The sequence below is a fragment of the Cupressus sempervirens genome, chromosome 1 (genome assembly GCF_028749045.1).
Source record: "Cupressus sempervirens isolate cs-2001-9-10 chromosome 1, ASM2874904v1, whole genome shotgun sequence".
Taxonomy (NCBI): Eukaryota; Viridiplantae; Streptophyta; class Pinopsida; order Cupressales; family Cupressaceae; genus Cupressus; species Cupressus sempervirens.
This window is the reverse complement of record NC_143118.1, coordinates 356,187,573-356,210,161: the sequence shown is the minus strand read 5'-3', so window position 1 is coordinate 356,210,161 and position 22,589 is coordinate 356,187,573. Positions and strand designations below refer to the sequence as shown.

Sequence of the window (22,589 nt, the reverse complement as noted above, 5' to 3'; positions counted from 1 at the left end):
ACTCTACTCAAGCTTTGAAAGATAGACTGAAGAAGGTGGAAGAAGGGTACGAGAAACAAAAAAGATAAATTAGAGCCTTATGTCCGTACATCAATGGCCTGCTTTGTCTAGTAAGGGAGGAAGGTTCATCATTTGTCCCTCCGACAGTTGTTTCCGCTGAAGTGATAGATGGCATTGATAGGATCAAGCGGATTGCTCAGGGTGCAAAGGTTTGGGTCGAAGGAATTCAGGAGAAAGCCTTCAAACATGTAGAAGAATTAGTGCAAGTACATAGTAGGGCATTAGCTGCACTCTCCAGGATCCAGTGCATGGAGGAATCACGGGAGGATGACCATATTTACCAAGATGAAATAATTTGCGATATTCAGAATCTGATGGAGACCCCAAAGCAAGCATTGATCAATAGTCGAGCTATCAGTGAGGGGGATATCTATGATTTTCTTCGATGGTACAGTGCAGTGATCGCAACTAAGGAAATGTGTGAGAGCTTCACCAACGAGTCCTCTTGATGGAAAAGGGTGGTTGACAACATCAAAGAAGGGGTATCCAATACAATTGCATCCTTGTTGTCACAAACATTGGTGGGAGATGAAATGACATTGATAATACCGAAGTCAATTTAGAGGAATTCTTTCGACCGAATGTCTATAAAATAGATGGTTTTGAGAACTTCTCCATCTTCTCAAATACAATGCACACCACTCAGGACTTACTACTAGATTGGGAGGAAAGCTTGGAAAAAAGAGAAAGAGCAATTGCAGTTCTAGAATTCAAGCAAGAATCGGTACCAAGCATCAGTACAGAAGAGTTGGAGACAATGTTGGATCAATTCTATGCCTTCAAGTGGGGAATCAAGGATAGATGCATTTAATTCTTAGTGGGTGTTCTTAGTGGTCATTTATTGCACCCCACTCCCTTCCTAAACGAGCATGCATAGTGGCAATTTATTACCCACTCTAGTAGTGGATTCCTTATTGCATTAGAGTAGATTCCTTTTCTTTGCCCTAACCCTAATTAAGGATGATGTGGCACAATCTTGGCCATCAGTTATTGTGATCATCTGGGCCACTCGTAATTTGTAACAACCAGTTTTCGTGGGTCTTAATTAACAACTAGCATACTTGAAAAATATAGTTATTACTTCATTTTCATAGGAAGATAGTTATATCGGCCATGTTCATGTAAATGAGATTGATGGTTAAAATCAGTTAATCAAAATTTCTTAACTAAGAACTTAAAACACCATCAATGAATTACTATAGAAATTGAAATCCACATACCATGGAGTTTGAACCGATAAATCATTGCAAGAAGGCTTTTGTAATCACCTAGATTAGTCTGCAAATACCACTATAACAAAATCATATAACGACTACCATTCAATACCGCTATATCAAAATCAAATGACAATTATTATTAAATACCACTATATAAAATTAGGGCATCACAAACCACTGTATCAATTAGGGCATTGATTACCATTGGATCATTTAGGGCTTCAAATACCCTTGTATCACTTAGGGCTTCAATTACCACTGGATCATCTAGGGCATCAAATACCACTGTATCAATTAGGGCTTCAGATACCATTGTATCATTCCTTTCCTTCCGATTGCTTAACTGTGGCAATAATACAAGATTAGAAGCTATGCTCATATTTGATATTGATATAAATGAAAAACTATCCATAAATCTATCTCTCGCATTTAGGTGTAAAATAATTGTCACAATGAAATAGCTCAATTAATCTTACCTTCTTGCATATACATTATAGAAGTAAAAATACCTGTTACTGACAAACAATTGAATAAACAGCTTATCTTTGTTTGTTGTACGTTCGATAACTTGGAAGAGGTGAAGCATTGTCAGGGGCTTAACCACCCAACCTCGAACCATAACTTATCCCCACACAATCTCTAACGAGAAAGGCCCTCCCTACCTGGAATAAATAGGGATCATCTTGTCATCTATTGAGCATCTCGGTATCTAAACACACCATTCGACTTGACAGCAGAAGGGTAAACATGTTCATGCATGAGCTTTTAAATGATTCCTTTTTAAAAATGATAAACATTGTTATGTCATAATTGATACTGTTTCATGTTATTTCAGATTCCTTTCTCTCACCTCATCACTCATTTCCTTGGCTACACAACCAGGTGAGTCCCAGGTGTTCAGAAATCTCAAAACAACTGGTTCTCTCTGTTGATTCCCAACAAATTCATGAATAACATATATGTTCTAGGTTATCACAATTTGTGATTTGAAAAAGATATTTTTAAAGATTGCAGAATTAATTGTTTAACTAATTAATTTAATCATATCTGATTTCTCTTCTGTGTTCTTGTAGATTCACGCCACCTCTTCACCATTTTATAGCTTCTTTGCCGGTGAATCCTAGGTGCCTGAAAGATTATGATCATTTTGTTTTAATTACAACTCTTCACCATTTCATGACATCATTGCCTGTGAATCTTAGGTGTTAGAGAATGTATGAGTATTTGTTTCAGAAATTATGATAGCATGGTTGTTGATGTTGGTTCATATAATCATTTAAGTTTCTACAGCTACCATTCGATTTCATAAATGATGTTCAATCACAAAGATATTACTATGAAGTTCTTCCATGAAACTCTATGTAATACACGGACCAGCAGCAAGGTATTGTAAATTAATCTCAGTCTAACAATGCATGGCTGGCTACAGTCGGATATTCTAATCAGATAAGGAAGAAGTTATGAATATGAAAACATATATTGCAGTCCTAGCAATTTGTAGCCGATTGCAGTTGGACAGTCTACTCAGTGAAGGAAGAAACTATGAATTACGAATGCTTATATTGAATTTCTTTCAGCCCTAGCAATGTGTAGCCGACTGCAGCTAGGCATATGCTTAGAAAAAGGAAGGAATTTATGAAATACGATTATATATATTCATGACCTGAGATTGGGCTTGAAGTTTTATCTGGATGTGGCTCCTCCCGACCTTGGCCAGAACTCCTATTTGACTATTTGTTCACCCACTAGTTAAGACTTTATTGCAGATTTCAGACGCCGACAGAGTAAAGGAGAACAAGGTATTTTTGGTTGAGTAGCTGGAAATAATGTTTTTGGCTGAGAATGATTATGCTCCGCTTGAAATGGGAATGTAGTAGACAATGGAAAGGAGATGCCGTCTTGGCTTCTCTTAAAGGCTAGCTGTAGCCTATCAGCTTCTATCGTTTCCAAGAAGTCCATTCAAATTCCAATTATTAATTTGATTTAACATGCCAAATGTTATTTGGTTAAAAGCAAAAATATTAAAAAGAAAAGAATAGAATTGGAAGATTTTAATTTTCAAATGTTATAATAGTATATATTTGTATATGTTCATACAAATATATAAATGGGGTGACATTATTAAATTATGCTATTATAATTTATTGGTGCCATTTCATTTTTATTTTTATATCTACATATGTAAGTATTTATTATAATAATATGATGAAAATTATTAAAAAATCTTTTGAGGTATGTTTTATATTTTAAATTAGATTATTTTATGTTTCTCAAATTATTTAATTAAATAGCTCATGCGGGTCCCACAGATATATCATGTTTTCAAGACGCTAGGTCCTCAATCCATTTGGCCAGTGATGGCGATGCTCCTACCTAATTCTTTCCTGACAATGCTTTCACCCTTTCGATGTGCTTCCTACAAGGAAATTCTCTGTAATTAAATTATATTATCATAATAAATTATTTGATCATAAATAATTATAACGGTTAACCATCTTCTCAATTCCATGAATTTGTGATAAATGATCAACTAACTTGTTATCTTCACTTGAAATTATAACAACTAACCAACTTACTATTTCACAAGATTATAACAAATTAAACTACCGACTAACTTCATGTGAACCTCAACGACTATATTTTATATTAGGTAAAAAATTGGAATGTAACATACCATTCCCCTTGTGGTTCATCGTCCTCGATGAACTTGAAATTGTAAAGAACATTTAAAGGAGCATTTTTAAAATTGGAATATAATGCACCATTCCCCTTTGTGTTTCATCATCCTCGATGATCTCTACAAATTAGACACAAAGAATATTCCAAATACAAGATGTATATATGGCATCATGATATCATTTCTTTTCAGAATTGAATCAAAATCTAAATCATGATCAAAACTCAAGGTCCATTTTTACTTCAATGTTTCTCGAAAGATACTTGCATGATATCAAAAAATTAAACACATACTCACCTGAGTTCACTTTACTGTACTTGTGGTCATCTCAGCATCAATTGAGTTGATTCTATTTCATATTCGTGTCATACTCATTTAGACACTCACCATATCATTAGTTCGATTCCATATTGATATCTTCATTTAAGAGAATTTTTAGGGTTCAATAATTGAGAGTGAGATAAATATTCAAAATTTGGGCTTCTTCAACTAACAAGTTCTAGATCATAACTTGATCATAATTTAAATCACTTATACATACCATTTGGCATATGCCACTTATTAATGGGTAGATCATCCTTGCAAACTTACAAAGCACCTGAAAAAGGTTAGTGAATCCATGTTTTTCCATTTATGTAACCTTGGCCTTCATGCCCATCATTTCATTAGAATAATCATCTCGTGATAGAATATCTCCAAAACAATATAGAACAGCTCAGTATGTAAAATCAACATCGCATGTGCATTATACATGTATAGTAGTGTGTCAAAGGGTAAAAACATGATATACTATGCAAGATCATCATACATCTAATCAAGATCATAAGCATCTGAAACAATTCATAAGATTCTTATCGAGTAGCTCATCATTCATCTATAATATCTGGAAGTTTATCTTTTCCATTTGTATGACCTAGGCTTTCATGCCCATCTCGTCATAAGTTTACCATATGTATGACCTAGGCTTTCATGCCCATCTCATCATAAGTTTATTATATGTAAACAAGCATTAATACTTTCAATTATGCAAGTCTATTTACTCCATACTGAAGCACAAAATGATCTCGTCGTTTAATCAACATCAGAAAGTATCATGGTTCACGATTTTGTTTTCTTTCAGTTCAAGTTCAAGAATAGATAACAATTTATTTCTACCATTTCATAAGAACAGGAATATAATTGCATAAAGTAAATGCTGGGAACATTCAATTGGAAAGAATTATTTAACCATCATCATGGATTTTGATAACATTGTATCAAGATTACAGAAGTTGTTTTGGATTGCGCAAGTTTCAGCCTCAGACCATACTTATCCCCTCGCATTCTAACATATTAGAATGGCCCTCCCTACTTTGGGATTTAGGCTTGGAATGTTCTTCAGTCTAGCCAACCGAGCTTCCATGTGGTTTGAGTGCCCAATCAGTTATACCTATATAACTGACGTCTATGGACATCAAGTGATCATTAGATGGCACATATGCCTATAAACTACCGTGGCCAAGGATTTCCGTTTGGGTTCAACAACTCGATCACCACCGCTCGACTTGCCAATCATTTCATCTTCTTAATTCAGTTTCATCTTTAGAATTTTGTAGTTTATACATTTGTCCATTTTATATCATCTCGGCCTTTCCCGGCTATTCTGAATGATTTCCTAGTGTGATTTTTCCAGTTTTGATTGCAATATCCAATTATGCAAAATAAATCTTTTTTAACTTTTACATTTTCAATTTCTCAAAAAAACAAAGTGTTGGGCCCAAGGTTTCAATGTTGAACCCAGCGCTCTGATACCATATGTAGCAACCAATTTTCTTGGGTCTTAATTAACAACTAACATACTCAAAAAATATAGTTATTACTTCATTTTTATAGGAAGACAATTATATTGGTCATGTTCATGTGAATGAGATTGATGGTTAAAATTAGTTAATCAAAATTTCTTAACTAAGAACTTAAAACACCATCAATGAATTACTATAGAAATTGAAATCCACATACCATGGAGTTTGAACCGATAAATCATTATAAGAAGGCTTTTGTAATCACCTAGATTAGTCCACAAATACCACTATAACAAAATCATATAACGACTACCATTCAATACCGCTATATCAAAATCAAATGACAATTACTATTAAATACCACTATATAAAATTAGGGTGTCACAAACCACTATATCAATTAGGGCATTGATTACCATTGGATCATTTAGGGCTTCAAATACCCTTGTATCACTTAGGGCTTCAATTACCACTGGATCATTTAGGGCGTTAGATACCACTATATCAATTAGGGCTTCAGATACCACTATATCATTTCTTTCCTTCCAATTGCTTAACTGTGGCAATAACTCAAGATTAGAAGCTGTGCTCATATTCGATATTCATATAAATGAAAAACAATCCATAAATCTATCTCTCACATCTAGGTGTAAAATAACTCTGACGATGAAATAACTCAATTAATCTTACCTTCTTGCATATACATCATAAAAGTAAAAATACTTATTACCGACAAACAATTGAATATACAACTTATTTTTGTCTATTGTACGTCTGACAACTTGGAAGAGGTGAAACATTGACAAGGGCTTAACCACCCAACCTCGGATCATAACTTATCTCCACACAATCTCTAACGAGAAAGGCCCTCCCTACCTGGAATAGACGGTGATCATCTTGTCATCCACTAAGCATCCTAGTATCTAAATACACCATTCGACTTGATAGCAGGAGGGTAAACATGTTCATGCATGAGCTTTTAAATGCTAACTAATATTCTTTCATGTTATTTCAGATTCTTTTCTCTCACCTCATGACCCATTTCCTTGGCTACACAACCGGGTGAGTCCCAAGTGTTTGGAATTCTCAGAACAACCTGTTCTTTCTATTGATTCCCATTAAATTCATGAATAACATATATGTTCTAGCTTATCGCGATTTGTGATTTGGAAAAGATATTTTTAAAGACTGCAGAATTAATTGTTTAATTAATTAGTTTAATCATATCTGATTTCTCTTCTGCATTCTTGCAGATTCACTCCACCTCTTCAGCATTTCATGGTTTCTTTGCCGGTGAATCCTAGGTGCCTGAAAGATTATAATCATTTTGTTTTAATTACATGTCTTCACCATTTCATGACATCATTGTTAGTGAATCCTACGTGTTAGAGAATCTATGAGTATTTGTTTCGGAAATTATGATAGCATGGTTATTGATGTCGGTTCATATAATCATTTAAGTTTCTACAGCTACCATTCGATTTCATAAGTGATGTTCAATCACAAAGATATTACTATGAAGTTCTTCCATGAAACTCTATGTAATACAAGGACTAGCAGCAAGGTATTGTAAATTAATCTCAGTCTAACAATGCATAGCTGGCTACAGTCAGATATTCTAATCAAATAAGGAAGAAGTTATGAATATGAAAACATATATTGTAGTCCTAGCAATATGTAGCCAACTGCAGTCAGACATTCTACTTAGTGAAGGAAGAAACTATGAATTACGAATGCTTATATTGTATTTCTTTTAGCCCTAGCAATGTGTAGCCGACTGCAGTCGGACATATGCTTAGAAAAAGAAGGAATTTATGAAATATGATTGTATATATTCATGACTTGAGATTGGGCTTGAAGTTTTGTCTGGATGTGGCTCCTCCCGTCCTTGGCCGGAACTCCTGTTTGGCTATTTGTTCACCCACTAGTTAAAGACTTGATTGCAGATTTCAAACGCCGACAGAGTAAAGGAGAACAAGGCAATTTTGGTTGAGTAGCTGGAAAGAATGTTTTTGGCTGAGAATGATTATGCTCGGCTTGAAATGGGAATGTAGCAGACAATGGAAAGGAGATGCTGTCTTGGCTTCTCTTAAAGGCTAGCCATGGCTCCTCAGCTTCTATCGGTTCCAAGAAGTTCATTTGAATTCCAATTATTAATTCGATTTAACATGCCAAATGTTAATTGGTTAAAATTAAGAATATTAAAAAGAATAGAATTGGAAGATTATAATTTTCAAATGTTATAATAATATATATTTGTATACATTCATACAAATATATAAATGGGGTGACATCATTAAATTATGCTATTATAATTTATTGGCGCCATTTCATTTTTATTTTTATATGTACGTATATAAGTATTTATTATAATACTATGATGAAGATTATTTAAAAATCTTTCGAGGTATGTTATATATTTTTAAATTAAATTATTTTATGTTTCTCAAATTATTTGATTAAATATCTCATGCGGGTCCCACAGATGTATCCGGTTTTCAAGTCGCTAGGTTCTCAGTCCATTTGCCCAATGATGGTGATGCTCCTGCCTAATTCTTTTCTGACAATGCTTCCAACCCTTCGACGTGCTTTCTACAAGGAAATTCTCTGTAATTAAATTATATTATCATAATAAATTATTTAATCATAAATAATCATAATAGTTGACCATCTTCTCAATTCCATGAATTCGTGATAAATGATCAGTAACTTGTTATCTTCACTTAAAAGTATAACGACTAGCCAACTTACTATTTCACAAGATTTTAACAAATTAAACTGCCAATTGACTTCATGTGAACCTCAATGGCTATATTTTAAATTAGGTCAAAAATTGAGATGTAACATAATCGAGGACCTATATAAATGCTTCACTTCTCATTTGTAAAGAGAGGATTTTCTAATATTGTTTCTATGAGCTAGTAAGATAATAGAGTTTTCATTGAAGCTTGGTGAATACTTGATGTGTCTTGGTGCTTGCTTGTTCTCTTAAATTCTCTCATTTAGATTAAGTTTAGTTTAGTTAAATTGTTGTGATTGCAATGAAGAATGTGATGGTGTATTGATGAATTCGTTTGGTTCATATTTTTGACGTGTTAGTGATTCTAAATCGTTGTGCAAAGTTAGCTTGAACCGCTTTCGTGCATATGTTTTACTTCTATCATTCATATTCATTGTTCTTTGTGACGGTGTATGTGGTGGTATGAAAATATTTTGCATAACCCTTGAAGATTGCACCAATTCATGCGTAGTTGTAGTATAACTTAGCGAAGCAGAGCTCTATAAATTAAGGAATTTGTCCACCAGAATACTATTTGTTGCCATCACTTCCCTTAGGAATAGATTGGAACCTCTAAAACCCTATCCCATTTCATTTCCGCATATTTTGCGAAAACCCAAAAAAGTACTTCATCGCAAAACTTTTAGATGGTTCCCACATCCAATATGTCTTGAAATTGATGCAATGCAAGGCAGGAGAATCCCCAAAGGAGATGTCCAAACCCCCAACAAATAACTACACAAAGGAAACACAACAACAAGCAACAATAATGCAAGATTTGATACCAAGTCACAACTCTTTATTCTTAAAATAACTGATTAAATGCAATATGCCCGGTTGTAAGGCCTTCTAGGTTAAGGCCAAATACAAACAACAATTGCAATAATAGTTCTGCAAGATCCAACAAGATTCAACTTACAAACCCAGTCCCAACTAGTCTAGATCCACAATTGGATAAGAACACTAAGAAGAATCCGCACTTGTACCCTCAGGTGCACCAAGCAATCCTTTGGCTCTCAAGCCGCAGCTACTAGCTCTTGAAAGTTCACATCCTCTTCTCCAAGACGGATCCCTTAATCATGATTAAAGACTCCACAAAACCCCCTACTTATACCCAACTAAGCCACAAATCGGCCCAGTTCATTACAAATTAAATTAAATATATGTTGAGCCATGAATTGGCTACAACACAAATTACATACCCATACATAAATTAAATGCCAAAAGTCGGCTCATAGACAACTCAGCACCAACAAGAACCAAGACCAAGCTGAGTGCTAGAGAAAACCAAGCTGAGCATCAACCAAACCATAAGCATGCCGAGCTCCCAGAGGATGCCGAGCTCCAAAGAGTATGCTGAGCTCCCAGAGCATGCCGAGCTCCCAAAAGAAACCGAGCAACTTAGGCAACACTAAAACCAAGCTTCACTGAGCTCCCAGTGTGTGCTGAGTTCCCACAAGCATCGTCAAGCGCCTTCATTAATCGAGTCACTCAGTTAATACTTAACACAATACCAAACCAACTCAGTATCAATCGAGCCACACTTCTTCAACCAAGTTCCCAAACTCCAAAGCCAAACCACACCATCCTGTAGGACTATAGGCCAATGAGGGATGCTCCTACATTAGAAATGAATTTGAGTAAACACACGTAAGGCCCTTTGTGATCACTAGCAAATCACATCAACCACCGAGCTTATTTACAGTCAAGACTTGACATTGAAGTAACCTTGGAGTCATCATATTATCTTCTAGTAATCTTAGCATACATGAGACTTTGTTCAAGAGAGGATAAGATATTTCGATATTTTGTTCTATTGTTTGTTGGGTCATAAAACACACATCAACACTATCCCAGTTTGCGATCTAAGTTTTTGACCATAGTTTTCTAGAGAGTTCAAGATTCCAACATTTGTTTAGATGATTGGCAAGGGTTAGGAGTAAGCTTATGTTCTACAAACTAATTTAGATTTTAAGTTTGGTAGCTTTGGCCTCTTATTCCAAGAGAGTTTCTCAAAAAACACATTGTCACTTACATTGAAAATAGGGAATTGAATGATCCTGTAGGCCTTCTTAAGAACATGATAAATCCTCCCATGAGATGGAGGAGCTTAAATTCTTTACTTAAATTACTCCATGAATTTAGTTGTTTATTACACAAGATATCTTTGAAGCATCTAATACCTTTTAAATGCTGAATTTTAGTTGACCATCCTTGCAATAAGGCAAGGGATCTGTTGTTTTTAGTAAGGTTCCACCAAATAGACCTATTAGGGCTTAATAGACCCCTATAATGATCCATAAACTCACTTTTAAATTTGATTTCTAATGATCTTCCAAGCTTTCTGTATGCTTGTTAACACATTAGAATGTATAGGCATTATAGGACTTATGAAAAAGAATGTCATCTATGAGGAGTTGTTTCCAATTTTATGCTTGTTTAGGAACAACTAATTGGATGTTATTCATTATGAAACCCTCCAAGGTTCAACTTCATTTATGGCTTTAAAGATACACTTGCCAGCTAGGAAGATGTCATGTTTTTCTAAATCTCTTATTCTCAGACCCCCTTCCTACTTCTTTAAGCAGTAGCATTCCTATTTAACATGTATTGTCTTTTTACCTCTCCTGTATGACCATAGGAACTGTCTAATATTTTTTGGAAATTAATTTATCTTGTAGCTTCCAAATAAGCCAAATTGAGGAATAATCAAGGTTGTAAGATGATTTTTATTTTTGACAAACCTGAAATGTTCCAGCCAAAGAGAGATATTGTTTATTCCATTGACAATGTCTTTTATCTACTTCTCTTAATCCAATCCCACTTATCTATAAGACAGAGGTTAGCAAGAAAAGGAATGCCAAGGTACCTAACTTGTTGTTAAGCCTTCCCCATTGAAATTCAAACTCACTGAACCAGACTGGGGGGTTATTGTCCCACCTAAGCATTATAGTTTTGTCTCAGAAATTCTAGCTCCAGAGGCTTCACGAAACAAATTAAGTTTGTGCATGAGATGGTCAGCATTTCTTCCTTCAATATTAATAAAATTTGCAGTATCATCTGCAAATTGAATGTTTTTAAAGATCTCTGTTGGGGAGACATGCTTAGGTGACAAGCTGGTGTCTCCTAGAATGTAAAAAATAGCATCTGAGCCTATCACAAACAGGCCAGAATCTTATAGGAGTCATTGAGAAGAGTAAGGTGTCTCTATTTCGTAATTAATGTCTTGTTCCCATCCTTAGGAGAAGCTAGTTAATCCCTTTATCGATGTTACAATCTAAGGAACTTTTGTGTATGGCTTCAGTAGAGACTTGCAGTTGGTCACTTGCAATCCAATCTAATTGCTTATAATAGAACTCAATTGGGCGGCCATCTGCTCCAAGGGTCTTATCATTGTTAAGATTTTGAATTGCATTTAGTATTTCTTCTTTAGTTACTTCCATATTTATAATTTCAACAATATCATCTGTGGTTTTCCTGGGAAATAAATATTTGCATAGATTTCTAGCAGTTTGTCCTTGAGTATTCTTCCTTAAAATGAGAAACGAGTCTTATAAAAAATGTGAAAAGATGGAAAATTATATAATAGTTGGCCATAGAGTTAGAAGAGAAGATCTGTGATTTGTATGGACACAACTTGTATTTAAACAATTTGTATTTTATTACTTTTCAGGTCTATTGCCCTTCTTGCAGCATACCTTACCAGGTGGACAAGGGTATACTTGTTCTACAATGTCCAAACAGCAATTGTTCAAAGGTATAGAGTGTTGTAGGAATCACATACCGTGCAATTTTGACAGTCAAATCATGCCAATTTCTTGAGCATAAGTTTTAATACAAAATGATGTTCCTTGTTTTTATTCATTCTCTTTTTCAAGTTACCTTGTGGGGCCTTCAAATTTGGATAAGTTTTCTTCCTTATCTTAATTTATAATTTCCCATTATTAAATAAAGTTTTCCCTTAATTTCGTGCTGCTTTGTTATTGAAAAAACAGATGCATTGTATATTGGTTTTGATTTAAGGCTTTTTGTATATGTTTCTGTATGATTTAAGGCTTCTTGTATCCTATGCAAAAAGCCGGATCATAGGCCGTTGCGTTGTGATGAAGTTGAGAAGGTATGGTACTTGCATGTTCGTCTTTTAAAATAAAATTGACTAGATTTATAGAAGAAATACTTATAAAAATATTATCAGTTGGGTGTTTTAAAGTTTGGTAAGACATTACAGTGTATTAATTATAACTAGCTTAAAATTTTGTTAGTTATCTTCACATTTCATTTAAAATTGATATCCAAAGCTATTTTAAATTTACACTATTGCACAATACTGAGATTTCTGTATAAGAATTTATTCTTTTGTTTTTGTATTAAAATCTAATTCATTTGGATTTAATGCATGCCATGCAGGAATCTGAGACTTCTCTGCGAAGAAAAATTGAAGAGGTAATAATTATGATAACAGATGGAGCAAACATTTTGAGTTTTGTTAGGCATCATCTTTTTACAAAAGAAGTATAGAAGATTTGAGTACTTAAAAAGTAAATTATCCATATGAAACAGGCAATGGCAAAAGCTGTGATAAGGGCATGCAATTCTTGCAATGCAGAGCTAGTCAAGGAAGGTGGTTGCAATAAAGTGAGTATCAAGAACCTCACATAAAATAAGAATCATGATACATGTTCATGTGATCTAAAGATTTGATTGCCAGAATTCTGTCTAATATTTCTGTATCACAAATTTTGCAGGTGACCTGCAAATGTGGAACTACAATGTGTTATAAATGCCGACAAACCATCCCAAATAATTATTCACATTTTTGTGAGGTAGCCAAGACAATTTGCCAAGCTATAATTTTCATATTCCAATGCCTTTTTATAATGGATAAAATTTTGAGTTCTTTAGTAAATTTTGTTTTTTGTGTGCGTCTTTGAAATGTTTCTTTTTCCTACATCTCTGTAGTTGAGTTTGCATTAGTTTCATGGTTATCTGTTAGACTTCATTGTTGTATCAGAATGCGATCTCGTAAAAGGGCTTGAGCCCTTTTGAAAACCAGATTCACCTTTAAGCAAAGCAAAACAAAACAAAATTATTACTTTTGAAAAGTTTGAAACATTGAAATTAACTGTAAGTATGGAGACTCTGCTGTATCTACTAAAAAAACATTTAAATTTTTTTTTAATGGGTACAAACATAAATTAGGCACATTATGTGATAGATTACCACAATTATGTGGAGGGATAGTAAAGTAACACTGGTTACCCAGAGAAGTGGGTTATGGGAACCTAAAAGCCACTCTAACTTATTATGGAGACTATCCTACATTTAGTTACAAGAAATTTTTTACAGGTACAAACATATATTAAGTGCACCATGAACACCATGAACTGATTCCATAGTTATTCGCCACAAAGAAGGGGGTGTACGGGCACCTTAAAAAGACCACTTTGTACAAATAGTTGAAGTTAACATATAATTGTTTACATGCAGGACCTGGTCCTATGTGAAGAACCCATGCCTTAACTTGAGATCAATGATAAAAAAGTTCTTATGAAATTTAGGTATGGAGACTAATTTTAAAAGATAAAATTTATTATGTAAGGAATAAATGAAGCCATAAAATACAGAATTTGATGGAATTAAATTACAATACTGTGAATAATGAATAAAGATAACAAGGCGATTTTGTTCATATGTTGGAGTTCTCTGCTAACGATTAACCATACTTTGTTACACGTTTAGGAATTGACTCTTTCAAATAAGTAATAGCAACTGCAGTTTGGAAGATGTCATTCTAGTGAATTGGAATCCTCTGCAATGCCTCGTAAATTAAGATGACTAAATCAAGCTTGAATAGAAACAGAAGTATTTTTTGGGTAGCCCAATATGTGCATATGTTATAAAATGTTTGAAATCATGTTGGTAAGCTTGTTTTTGTTTTGTTGATTAGCATTCTCGAGATCCAGCGAAGCCCTGCCAAAAATGCAAAAGGTGTGGAGTATGGGATAAGGTAAGACAGTTCATTCAACTATTTTTAAGTATGATATTATACTGAATTTTTATTATAAATAAATAAAATAGCAATCACATATATTATTATTCCATGTGTCTTTTCTCAGGAGGTTGAGGATGAACTAGCTAGGGATGCAAAGGAGAGAGCAATGAAGAAAGAGCCCAGTTTACTGAACAAGAATATTGGGCCAAAACTTGGCAATCTTAGCCTCGATTAGTGTCTTCAGAAATATTTTACATCATGCTAAACTCAAACAAAGAACAATAATAATTGACCTCAATATACTCTTGTCAATGATTAATTCAGTTGCCATGTCATGCTAAACCTCCACTAAATAACATTGACCTCAAAATGCTTTGTAAATAATTGATTTAGGGCTACAAAGGAGAGAGCAACGAGCCTAGTTTACTGAACAAGAATATTGGGCCAAAACTTGGCAATCTTAGCCTCGATTAATATTTCTATAAAGTTTATACGTCAAGCTAATCCTAAACTAAATAACAATAATAATTGACACCAAAATGCTTTGTAAACAAGAGACACAATGCGTCAAAATTCCTGCCAATAATTGGAAAAGAAGAAAAATGGAGATTTATAGGTAGAAAAGAAGGATATGAAGAAAGAGCTAATAAAAGAATGATGTGTTATTATACGGACAATTAAAGGTAGAATGATAGAGTTGAAGAAAATTTTAAAAATATTAATAATTATATTATTTTAAGAAATATATAGATAACAATAAAAATTATATTATATGAATGAACTAGTCATTTCTACTAATTTAGCTATAAGTTGAAATATTTGATTTAAAAAAATAAATTGTTTACTTAATTCAAACTAACAAAATATCTAATTAGTTTGAGGGTTAGTATTAATTTTACAATTTGTAAAATGATAAAAAAAAGAAAAAAAGAAAAAGATTGTAAAATATAGTGTAAACTTAAATAAATAACATTTTACAAATGACAAAAATAAACATCAATGTAAAACTAATCAATGTATTTAAAATAAGAAATATAAAACATTTATCTCTATATTTAGAAAAATAGAGAAATAATTAATATTGATCAGACATTCATTTGTGAGGTGGAAGATAAAAATGATTTTTTTTTGGAAAAGTTAATCTAGTTGTCACAAATGTGGAAAATGTAAAGTTGTAATTAATGCATTCATCAATGCATGATAGGCTTGTTAGAAAATATTTGTATTTTCTTACAAATGACAAAAATAAACATCAATGTAAAACTTGAAAAGTTAATCCACTTGTCACAAATGTGGAAAAGATAAAGTTGTAATTAATGCATGATAGACTTGTTAGAAAATATTTGTATTTTTGTTAGAGAAAATTGAATTTTTTCACTACTAGAAATAGTATGGTCCAATAGAATGAATGAAAAATGTGATTTATAGAATAATGATATATATATATAAACATTGAAGTTTCTTTTAATCTTTTAAATCCTATGAGTTGATTGATTGGTCAATTGAATTGAATGATTCCAATACTTTCTTGTCAAAGGCAAGAACTAATAATTAATTTAGTTGTCATGTCATGCTAAACTTTCACAAAATAACAAATTTGATTGATCTCAAAATGGTTTGTAAATAATTGATTTAGTTGTTGTATCATGCTAAACCTCAACTAACAATAATGATTGACCTCAATATACCTTTTGAATGATTAATTTTAAGGTTTTAGTATAGTTTTCTTTGACTGTTGCAGCTCAATCAATAGTCTTTATGATAACATTGATGGTTGCTACTTTTTCAAACTGTTGGTGTAAATAAGTATTTACTTATTGCACTTACTTAAGTTTACTTAGGTTAATGCATTATTTAATTATTTTGCATTATTTTATTATTTTTATTTGTGAGACACTTAGGAGTTTGCGCACTTTTATGAGTTGTCATGTAGACAACACAGGAGTATGCAATTCTATTTTAGCACATGGTGTCTACAATATTGTTTTGCGTGTCACACCCTTGTAGGCTTATCCTCTCATCACTGCACTTACTTCCGTGCTTAATGGAGGATAACCCATATCTGGTGGATATGTGCTTGGTTGTATGACACATCATGGTGCTAATTATGAGACATTCTAAATGTATCTTAGAGGCTTTTATATACAGGCACTCCTAGTGTACTTTCACATTGCATTAATTATGACATTGTCACTCTGATCATACTCTTTATCTTTGGTCTACTGTGTGCTTGTGTTTGAGTTCTTGGGTGAATTTTGCCCTTAGGCAAATTCTTACATGGTATCAGAGCAACTTGGAGATTTTCTCATCACATAGCTGTTCGAGACCTTGTTTGCTGCTGCAAAAATTGAGAGTGTCTAGAGCCAGATCTGACCTCGCCATTGCGTCCGGAATGCTGAACTCATGAAAATCGATTATAAACTCGGCTACCTTGGCCCAAAGTTGACTGTGAGGCAATTTTTTTTTACAAATCGGAACCCGGAGGCCTCGATTTGCAATATGGGTATGATTTTTTTTTAGATATGTGATTTAATTTTAATTCGGATCTGTATTTTCTCTGTATTTCTGTTATTTTTCTATACAAATTTTTGAAAATTATTTTTTCCCTTTCGGGCAATAGCAGAGAATTTTTTTTTAGCAGACTCAGATAGTGACACCCCGGATCTGCCAATTTGGAAGGTATTTTTATTTGTCGCAGGAGTTTTTTTTTATACCGCGCAAAGGCCGTATCATTTAATTGCATCGAGGACAAGACATTTCCCAGTGAATAAATTCGGGTCGAATTAATTCACCACAAACCTAGAATATTCCACAAGCTAGCGGATACTGCTAAGTTTTGGCGTACACATTACCCGACGTCCTCTTTATCTTTGCATGTCGCGACATTTTCTTTTATACAGTCTACACATTGTTAACACCTTCCATGTGGGATTAAATCCCGATATTCTGGGAGCGACTCAAAAATCGATGAATGCAGACTTCTTTTTCGGCCCGTAGTCAACCTGCACTTTTCGACACGCATGACAAGGTTTTGCTCAAAGAATCCAGCGAGGGTTTTAGCGATACTTTGGCCATTGCGCATTCAAAATTCGGCGACGCATTAAGATTTCCGTCCCCTGTTCAACAAACTTCAAAAGCCTTGTCCCGACCATCGTTTTGGTTTTCTGGCAGTCACATCCTCCCTCCGGTCCATGCGCGAAGGATTTTTGGAGGCTTCTTTCATGACACGACTCAAGTTTTTTCCCGCCAGCAACAATTTTTTTTCTAGCCCTCACTGTAGGTTTTCTGGCGACTGTTGAACACTGCCCACGCATTTCACTTTCCCGCCTGCGAGGTATTTCCTGCACTCGATGACAAAACACTGCCACATGGCAGTCACTCCATATGCCACGCGGCCTAACTTAATTTGTCAGCCTCAATAGCTCCACAAGCCATGTACAACCTATGACAAGTCACACAGACACCAGTACTGCCACGTTTGCCACGTGGAAATTGGTCTGTGTAGCATGCCATGTCAGATTCTGTACCAGACACGCGTCACTCCGTATAGTACGGACCGACAGATCAACTTGCCACGTCACCCCGAGGCACTGTTTTTTGCTGACGTCACATTTTCAGTGGATTAAATTTGACCGCCATTTGACCGTCATTTTCAAGTGTTTTAGAACTGCAGTGACGACCATTTGACGATGAAATTTAGACTCGCAATTTTCCTTTCAAACCCCTCTTCAGATTGCTTTTCAGTTTGGCAGCCTGACTTTGCGAGCCCATATCTCAGACATTCGGACTCCGATTCAGGTGCAATTTTTTTTGAAATTGGGTAAAGTTTCTTGAATTTTTTGGTGGTGGTGTTGTTTTCTGGTTTTGGTGCACAAATTTTGCAGAATTTGTGTGTTTAGGTGACTGTACCTGCATAATCTTGCGTTTTGCAACTTCAGAAGCTCCGTACGGGCACATCTGGCCACTTTTTTAGGTTTCGTTTTTTTTGAAAGTGTGTATTTTTACATCTACTTTCTAGATTTGAAGTCAGATTCTAGGGTTGTGTGGACCAATTTCTCACTTTCAGAATTAGGCCTTTTTCGACATTGTAAAGCTTTGGTTCATTTTCAAAATTATTGTAAAACTGAGCTACAGTGCTTAAGTGACAGATTTAAGCCTCATAAGATAGTTGTAAAAGAAAAATCAGAAAGTCCACTTTGTTCATTTTGACAAGTGGCCCATTGTAAACGCACTACTTATAAAGTGCCAACAACATCTTTTTGGGGGGGTCTTTTGATTGAGTGAAAAGGTGGTATGTGTAGTATGTTTTTTGTGTCTCTATTTTGTGCTCTTTTCATTTCTGCATCATGGGTTTTAAATGTCCTCCTTTAACTTCACGCAACTATTCTACATGGAAAGATATTGCATGGAGTAGATTAATGGAAAAAGGATTAGTCTATATGTTGATGGTACAATTACCAAACCTACTGATGCTAAAGAACTCATTGATTGGCAAAATCAAGACCAACAGGCTTTAGGTGTTATTAGGAGTTGTGTACATGGGGATCTTCTCTTCCACATTAAAAATTGTTGAAAATCTAAAGAAGCTTGGGATAAACTTGAACAATTGTATGGTAAGGTGGATGAAGAAAAGGGATTTCAGATTGAAGATGATCTACTTCTCTTGGATCCTAAGAATTATGACACAATTCAGGATTATATCATCAAAGTCAATGAGTATAGGGCACTTCTAGAAGATTGTGGAAATCCCATGAAGGATGATAGGTTGATTCATCATATCCTGAAGAAACTACCTTCTGAGTACGCCAACTTTGTTTCGAATTTTAATACTCACTGGTTGACCATGGGATCTGCTTACCAGAAGCCTTCCTTTGATGGATTTGCAGACATGTTGATTGTTGAACAATCTCACTTGATGGATTTTGGACTTCTTAAGTCATCTAAGACCAAAGCCTTGGTGGCTAGTGATGATCACAAATCAAGTCAGAGGGGGAAGAATAACAAGAAGAAGAAGCAGTGGAAGCAGAAAACACAATTTGAGACACAACAATCCTCCTCTCAACAAGGTAGTTCTTCTTCAAACAAGAAGGGAAGTAATGAAAAGAAGGAAAAACTCTTTTGTGCATATTGCAAAAAGCCAAATCATGACGAGCATCATTGCAAGACAAAAAGAATCGATGAGTTAGAAAATCTACTCAAGAAGAATAAGATTCATGTGCCAGGTACTTCCAAGGATTCTACTCCAACCTCTTCAAAGGGTAAAGGTCAAGCACTTATGGAAAACACAAGTTCTTCGGAATGGATACTTGACTCAAGTGCCTCTTACCACATGGGTTCTTCAAAGGGAGACTTTTCTTCATTGAAGCAGTCAAAGGTACTACACATCTTTGTAGGAGATGATACTAAAATGGAAGTTGAACGGAAAGGACATGTTGAAATGGAAAATGGGGAATTCAAAGATGTTCTCTACGTTCCAAATCTAAGCTCCAATCTCCTATCAGTTTACCAAATCACTCACCTTGGAGATGGTCATAAGGTTGAGTTCCTTCTCGATTTAGTGATGGTGCGAAGTCTAAAAGATGATTCATTGGTAGCAATTGGGAAAGTCAATGATGACAAGAGGTTATATTCCTTCTCCCACTTTGTGCCTAAGAGTCCTTCCCAAGCCTTGTTAACTCACTCTACTTCTCAAATCGACTTATGGCATGAGCGGTTTGGTCACCTTGACTTTCGCTCTCTTCAGCAACTTTGCACAAAACACATGGTCAAAGGTCTACCTAATATCAACTTTTCTAAGGGAGAATGTTCATCTTGTTTAGTGGATATGAATCTCAAGGAGAAGTATGATAAAGGAAAGTCTTCTTGAGCTCCACTTGTTCTTTAGCTAGTTCACATGGTATTAGCAGGACCCTTTGCAGTGACTTCTGTCAGCCAAGGCCGCTACATACTCACATTTGTTGATGACTTTTCGAGATTCACTTGGGTCTTCTTCCTTCATCATAAAAATGAAGTGGTTCATAAGCTTCAAGACTTCAAGACTCATGTTGAACACAAGTCAAGGAAATCCATCAAAGTACTAAGGGTGGACAATGAGAACAGATATATAGATAGAAGACTTAAGAATTTTTGCAAAATTGAGGGGATTGATTTTCAAAACTCACCAACATTTAGTCCGCACAAGTCAGATGTTGCAGCTATGAGGATTAGGACTCTCAAGACCATGGCAAGTTGCATGATTAAGGCCAAGTCTCTCAATCCTACACTTGAAGTTGAAGCCATTAGCAGTGCTACTCACATACTTAACAGATCTCCCCATCCAACCTTAGATGGCAAGACTCCTTTTGAGGCATGGTGCGGCAAAAAATCAGTTGTGAGTCACCTTAGAGTCTTCGGCTGTCCAGCATGGGCAAACCTATCTTCGAGGAGTTGCAAGGCACTGACATCTAGGCCTTGTACCTTTATCGGTTATGAAGACAATGTGAAGGCTTATAGACTTATGGATCTAGAGACACATGAGATTTTTGTGGAGAAGGATGTTTACTTTGAGGAAAGTTCTCCCAGCTTGTCCTTTACTCCTCTCTGCACATCATACATAGTGGAAACTGATAGTGACACCAACGATAGTGCTTCAACAGGTTCAGACAAGTGGGGTTCTATCGACAATTGCAGTGAGAGGTCACATCAGTCCAGTCCACGTGCTTATATTGCCATAGTTAAAGGTCCATCTCGGCATGGTACATCTCGTCTTCCAGCTCCAGCTTCACTTGACTTGGGAGACAGACTTGAGGACTTACATCTTCTCATTGATGATGATTCCTCTACAATTGTTGCGAGGGCTCACTCCGATCCTCATGTCCATTCTCTACATGATCAATCTTCATAGGTTGGCATGATTGTGGATCCTTATGAACAACAATTAGTGGAGGTCTCTTTGTTAGTTGAGGAGACAGATGGTTCAGTGGAACAGGTTCAACAGACATCCTTGCCAAATCTGCATTCATTTTTTTCAGCACAGTTGGAAGGGGTGAACTTCAGCATTAGTACAGGGATACTTGAGCAGGTTTCAGGGCCACCATACATCTTTAGGACTATACCTTTGCCTTTGTTTCTTCCTAAGGGGAGGAACACCATTTTGCATTCTTGGACCAGCTTCTTCATCGAAGCAACTTTCACTTGTTGGCATTCTTCTTTTGGTGGGGGAGCCTATTCTGTCTCTCTTCCTTCTCTCATTATCTTATGTATATACTGGATGTATGTCGTAATGGGGGGGGGGGGGTTCTTGATTACTCTATTTATCGATGCATCCATATTTATCTCTCTTTTTGGGGGAGGGTTTTTCCCATGAGGTTTTCCCTCTTTCCCCGCTTTATGGGAGATTGCATTTTCATTATGTACATGGGTACCTAACATGGCCTAGTACACTTAGGAGTTTGCACACCTTTATGAGTTGTCATGTAGACAACACAGGAGTATGCAACTCTATTTTAGCACATGGTGTCTACAACACTGTTTTGCGTGTCACACCTTTGTAGGCTTATCCTCTTATCACCACACTTACTTCCGTGCTTAATGGAGGATAACCCATATTTGGTGGACATGTGCTTGGTTGTATGACACATCATGGTGCTGATTACGAGACATTCTAGATGTATCTCAAAGGCTTTTATATACAGGCACTCCTAGTGTACTTTCACATTGCATTAATTATGACATTGCCATTTTGATCATACTCTCTCTATCTTTGGTCTACTGTGTGCTTGTGTTTGAGTTCTTAGTTCCTGAGTTAATTTTGCCCTTAGGCAAATTCTCACACAAACAATATCACCATCCTTTAAACATGTTAATTTTGTGTGTGTGTGTGTGTGTGTGTGTGAGTGTGAGTGTGAGATTTGATTGTCGATGCTTGGCAATTAGCCAATAAGCTTCCCTTGTGAACTCATTTGCATACAAATGAGGGAGAAACTTGTCTCCTACTTAAACCTATCTCATACTTGGTTTTTTGCTATGGAAGTGGGAAATAGGAAAGTAGTAATCAAACATGGTGACAAGATGGAAGACAAAATTGCACGCAAGATGGCATTTT

General features: G+C 35.3%; 1 protein-coding gene and 1 pseudogene across 5 annotated transcripts in view; one reads left to right on the top strand and one right to left on the bottom strand.

Annotated features, from left to right (window-relative positions):
* Positions 1–15,046, top strand: part of LOC149577720 (uncharacterized) — a 94,925-nt gene extending 79,879 nt beyond the window's left edge. For all 5 annotated transcript variants that reach the window (XM_089825255.1, XM_089825239.1, XM_089825265.1 and 2 more), the window contains 7 exons: positions 12,188–12,271; positions 12,569–12,631; positions 12,922–12,957; positions 13,075–13,149; positions 13,260–13,337; positions 14,462–14,521; positions 14,631–15,046. In XM_089825255.1, the coding sequence (XP_089681381.1) occupies positions 12,188–12,271; positions 12,569–12,631; positions 12,922–12,957; positions 13,075–13,149; positions 13,260–13,337; positions 14,462–14,521; positions 14,631–14,741 (507 nt within the window). In that variant the 3' untranslated portion in view covers positions 14,742–15,046. The remainder of the gene's footprint in view (positions 1–12,187; positions 12,272–12,568; positions 12,632–12,921; positions 12,958–13,074; positions 13,150–13,259; positions 13,338–14,461; positions 14,522–14,630) is intronic.
* Positions 15,047–17,562: 2,516 nt separating this feature from the next.
* LOC149577719 (transmembrane 9 superfamily member 7-like) overlaps positions 17,563–22,589 on the bottom strand; it is a 68,477-nt pseudogene continuing 63,450 nt past the window's right edge.